Below are 5,021 nucleotides of genomic sequence, written 5' to 3'. Positions count from 1 at the left end.
GGGGACCTAGGCATTTCCAATTCGCCATTTGCATAGATCAGCCGTCTTTGAAAAGGAAAGGAGCAGTTGTCTTCCATAACATTAAAAAGCCTAGTTATCAAATCAAGTGCTTAGTTTGGGGCTTTTAAAACGTTTACATTTTATCTCAGGTTGCCCTTTACCGTTTGACATGCAAATTTGGTGCAGTTAATTTAGACAATTAAAAAGATCTTCAAGGGAGCTTTGTCACAGAGAATATTTGGAGTTTTCCCTGTGGACCAGCTGAGATAAAGTTGGCCAGAACAAATGATGTCTAGGAGATTAATTAGATATTTGATAAGACATGAATCCCTAATAAGGGAATACAAGGCACAGGGGGCTGCTGTGTGCTCTAAGTCAAAATTAATAACATTTAACAAGATTTTCATTTAGGCATGAAATGTCTTTTCCGGGGTATTGACTCCAGCGATTTATTCCCCAGAGATGCCTCCCAACGTAGAGGGCCTTGGAAACTAAAAGATTTTTTTTCTAGAAATATCGCCCCCCCCCGTAGATTGTTTAAAAATCAGTTTTAAAAAAACAAACGCACCAATTTTTTTCTGAGCCCTCCGGGTGATGGGTAGGTACCTCTCCAGTTAAAACTGTCAAAAGACCTGGCTTTTTAAAAAGGCGATCCAAAGATTTAAAATGTCACCTTTTGCAAGCCCTCCCATTAAGTGATACAACTACACATTCTTATAACCCGATTTAATTTATGCTGTTGATATACAAATAAATAATTTTGACTTCTCAAAAATGTCTATGTGTTATGGCTTTTGCAACCCATATAAACTTCATTGCCTACAACTAACATTATGGGAATTTGTTTCCCAACGGAAAAAAAAGTTGATTCCACATTAAAGATTATTGAGGGGGAAACGGGATTTTTTTTTAAAGGAGGAATGTTGTTGAGAGTCCTTTAATAACACCAAAATGAAAATATGATGTCAAGATTCTCTTCATACAGATAAACGCATTTAATTTCTTTAGATGACCTTAACTTACGTGTTTGAGTGAAATGGTAACTCAACATTTTAAATATCTTTTACATATATACTGACTTTCACAAAGTGCATCAGAAAATTAAAAAGAAACTCCCTGAATTCCAGGAATTCACAAAAAAAAAACTATTCGAATGAACATTTACAAGAAAATAAAAGAGAACACAATCCTTTGAACCCTATTTATACAGATGTTATGAAATACAGAGAAACTGTTGCTAAACTTCCAGTTGAATATCTCACCTTGAGCCTTTTTTGATGCTTCCTTTTTTAGAAAAAAAAAGTCTCATTGTAAGTAGACATCAAGCAGGACTTGGAGATTTTATGTATAATATAATCCACACAAAGGGTCTGTTTTTATAGGTCTCGTTTGTTTTCATTCCAAAGTTCTGACAGTCCTTTGCTGAGTGGTAGCTAGTTTTTGTTTTTTGAGAAAAGGACAGAGAAGGATGGAGGGGGGAGTGGGCAGTGGGAAGGGAGGGACATTTCTGTGTATTGCTCTTCTCTGGAGAAGTTTGTTCGATTGGGTGCCTGTGAGTGCGCGCGCGGGAGTGTGCGTTCTTGCGGTTGTGGGTCTCCGGTGTGTGTGTGTGTGTGTGTGTGTGTGTGTGTGTGTGTGTGTGTGTGTGTGTGTGGTTTTGAACCTGTACTTATGTCGGAGGATGGCTCGCTTTTGTTTTTGGACCTCACGATCGATTCTCATCTGGGCGCAATGGGTGGAGGGCAACTCCGGCGCCGCCAGCAAGCCACCGCCCGGGGGTCCGCGCTGCTCCACCTCGCGCCCAGCTTGGGCTCGGGGGCGTCACTGGAGCCCCTGCCCTCCCGTGCGCCCACTCGCTCGCCCTCCGAACCTCTCGCTCGCTCTGGGTGTCTCTACTCGCTCGCTCGCACCTCTCCGCCAACCTCTAGGAGTCGTTGGGACCGGTCGCAGCTTCCTTGCCTCCCGCCGAAGCTGCCGCCGCCGCCGCCGCTGCAGCCGCCGCCGCGGCCGCCGCAGCCGCCCGGGCTGCACTGACGCCGGAATCGTGCAGGATGAGGTCCGGGGACTCGGAGCGGGGCGTCTCCAGGTTGCTGGCGTCCGTGTCACTGTCGCTGCCCTTTTTGCCCCCGCCGCCCCCGTTGTGCGTCTTAATGTGTTTGCTCAGGTGGTCGCTGCGCATGAAACGCTTGTTGCACACCGGGCAGGCGAAGCGCTTCTCGCCCGTGTGAGTCCGCAGGTGCCGCTGCAGCTCGTCCGAGCGCGTGAAGCGCTTGCCGCAGAAGAGCCAGTTGCACACGAAGGGCCGCTCGCCCGTGTGCCAGCGCAGGTGCGCCTTCAGGTGCGACGTCTTGCCGTACACCTTGCCGCAGCCCGGGATGTGACAGCTGTGCAGCCCCTTGCGTCGTAGGCTTGCCCCGGCCGGACCCAGCCGCTCGGCCTCCTGGCAGTTGGGGCAGTCGCAGGTGGCACGGCCGGAGTAGCGACGAGCGGAGCGCGCGGAGCTGCCCCCGGCGGCCGCCGCCGCGGCGCCTGAGATCATAGCGCTGGCGGCCGCCGCGGCCACCGCGGCGCTGGAGTCCGAGTAGGAGGGCAGCACTGGCTTGAAGCCGTCCTGGGCCAGGAGGTGCTGGCTGGTGGAGAGCAGGTGCGAGGCGGCGGCGGCCGAGGAGCCGAGGCCGGTGGAGCTAAAAGCCGAGTGGGTGAGCGAGCTGAAGTCGGGGTTGTAGGTGCCCAGCTGCGAGTGCAGCGAGGCCTGGGGGGCGCCCGAGTGCAGCGAGCTCTGCAGCCCCCCGGCGGGGTTCTGCACCTCCAGCCAGGACCCGGGGCTGCTGTGCACGTCCCACCACGACGACGCCGCGCCGTTGGTCACCTCGCCCGCCGCCAGCGTCGAGTGGAAGCCCGACTTGTACCACGACTCGTACGGGTGCGCCATGCCCACGCGCGGGTACAGGCCGTCGGCCGCCGTCGTATGCACCTTGGAGATGAAGGCCGACTGGCCGCCCGCCTCCTGCGGGGACACGCCGGCCGCCGCGGCCGCCGCCGCTGCCGAGTTGGAGAAAAGGCCGCCGTAGTCGCTGCTGAAGGCGGACGACGTGGGGGACGTGGAGGCTAGGCAGAAGGCGCTGTTGGCGGCTCCCGAGCCACCCGCCAGGCTGCCCGAGCCGCGGCCGCCCGTGGCCACAGCGAAGCCGGAGAGGCTGGAGCCGAGGTTGCAGCTGGACGAGGAGCGCTTCCAGGGGTGGAAGCCGCCTTTGGCAAAGGCGCTGGACTCGGGCAGTGTCGTCAGGGGGCTCGTGTTGCCGATCTTGTTGCAGGTCGCCGCCAGCATGGCCAACGGGGTCGTTCCGAAGCGTGGCTCTTCCTGGAGTGGGTGGGGTGAGGGAGGGAGCGAGGAGGAGGAGGAGGAGGAGGAGGGCAGGAAGAAGTGGGGGAAGACACAAAGTGCACCGGTGAGCAGCCTCGTTCCCTGCTCCAGTCCCGGAGGGCCCTGGCACCCTGGCTCGCGCCTCCTCCCCACGCGCTGACGGGGACGCGCCGCGCCTCGCGCAGGACAGAGGCGATCACAAGCGAGGAGGAAAGTTGTTCTTCGATGAGACTATAGATCAGAGATGCCTCGGTTTTCTCCACCTCGTTCACTGCCACCCTGTCTAGAATCAGACTTGGGTTGACGCCATAAGCCCGCTCTTCTCCCAGAAACCCCCAAGTCTCCCTTCCGGGGTTAGCACGAAGATAAACACAAGAAATAGCGGGCGAGGGCAAGGGAATGGCCAAAACAGCCACCCAGGGCCGAGAGAAACTTAGAACACTCCTTGAATGAGTGGCTACGACTTGTCTATTTTCTTTTATAGTTCAAAAACGTAGTTTTGATATTTACACACACACACACACACACACACACACACACACACACACGATTACAAAAATAATCCAAGTATAAGCGGCCTAGTGATGGCTTTCAAAGTCAAGGGCAAACTGGGAAACCACGCTAATGTAAATGTTTATTAATGTAACTGCATGGCTTTCAAAACAAGACTTTCCAGAAAATACTGTAGTGTAATGTAAAAATCCCCAAACCAAGTGGCAGGAGGTGGGGGGGGGGGCGATGTTAAAACCAAGAAGGGAGGAAAAGAAACATTCGGCTTTGCCTCAAAAACCAATTAAAAGGGAACTTGCTTAAGAAATTCTTTTCTGGTAAAGGCAAAGGTCCCAGGGTCCAATAACTTGAAAACATCAGTTCCGGAAATGTAGAAAATGCTAAAAGGAAACTGGAGCTGTAGTCTAACAGTTTCTTGAGAGCTTCTGACCCAGAGAAGCCATAAGAAAACAAAACCCAAAAACAAAACCCAACAACAACAACAAAAAACAAAACCACAAAAATGAGCAAAGGCTTTGCAGCCCTAGCCTTTTTACTTACCCCAAGTATAGACGTGGCCATAGCAGGTCTTTGGGCTGCGCGGCGAGGCCGGGAGCGGTGTTAAGCCTGGCGGCGGCTGGGAATCACAATTCGGGTCCCGCGCGGCTCCCGCGTCCCGCGCTCGCGCCGAGCGGACTCTGGGCTCCCGCCGGCAAAACTCAGCCTAAGTGCGAGGAGCACCCGCTTTGAAGTGCCGCTGGCTGCGCCTCTCGCCCAATGAGGGCGCAGGCAGAGCAGACGGGAGCTGCCCCGCAGCCAATCAGACGCTCCGAGGGGCCCGAGCTCGGGCTCCTGGCGCGTGCCAGTCAAGTCTGCGGGCGTGGGTGGGAGGGGGGCGGGCTAGGGACAGAAGAAATTACAGTGCAATTAAAAATTTACACACACTCACGTACCAAGCCAGGTTTAAGTACCGTTGAGACCAAGCCGCAAGCACCACCACCACCACCACCACCACCACCACCACCACCACCACCACCACCACCACCACCCCCCCCCCTGGCCACCTCAAGACGTCGCTACTTAGGGCTGACAGTCTTCACTCCCCACTTGTGGGAAAGAAGCAGGAGAGGTGGGGACACCCCGGCCTAGGGCACAAGTGGAAATGGTG

The 5,021-nt window shown here is 54.3% G+C and overlaps 1 protein-coding gene across 1 annotated transcript; it reads right to left on the bottom strand.

Annotated features, from left to right (window-relative positions):
• Positions 1-1,898: 1,898 nt before the first annotated feature.
• Sp9 (Sp9 transcription factor) lies at positions 1,899-4,435 on the bottom strand. Its single transcript, NM_001191902.1, is given in 2 exon segments — positions 1,899-3,361; positions 4,415-4,435. Coding segments are annotated over 2 exon segments (1,458 nt in total). The 3' UTR covers positions 1,899-1,924.
• Positions 4,436-5,021: the final 586 nt, after the last annotated feature.

This window comes from Rattus norvegicus, chromosome 3, assembly GCF_021556685.1.
Source record: "Rattus norvegicus strain SHRSP/BbbUtx chromosome 3, alternate assembly SHRSP_T2T, whole genome shotgun sequence".
Taxonomy (NCBI): Eukaryota; Metazoa; Chordata; class Mammalia; order Rodentia; family Muridae; genus Rattus; species Rattus norvegicus.
Note: the sequence above shows the minus strand (reverse complement) of the source record. Positions and strands in the feature narration are given on the sequence as shown.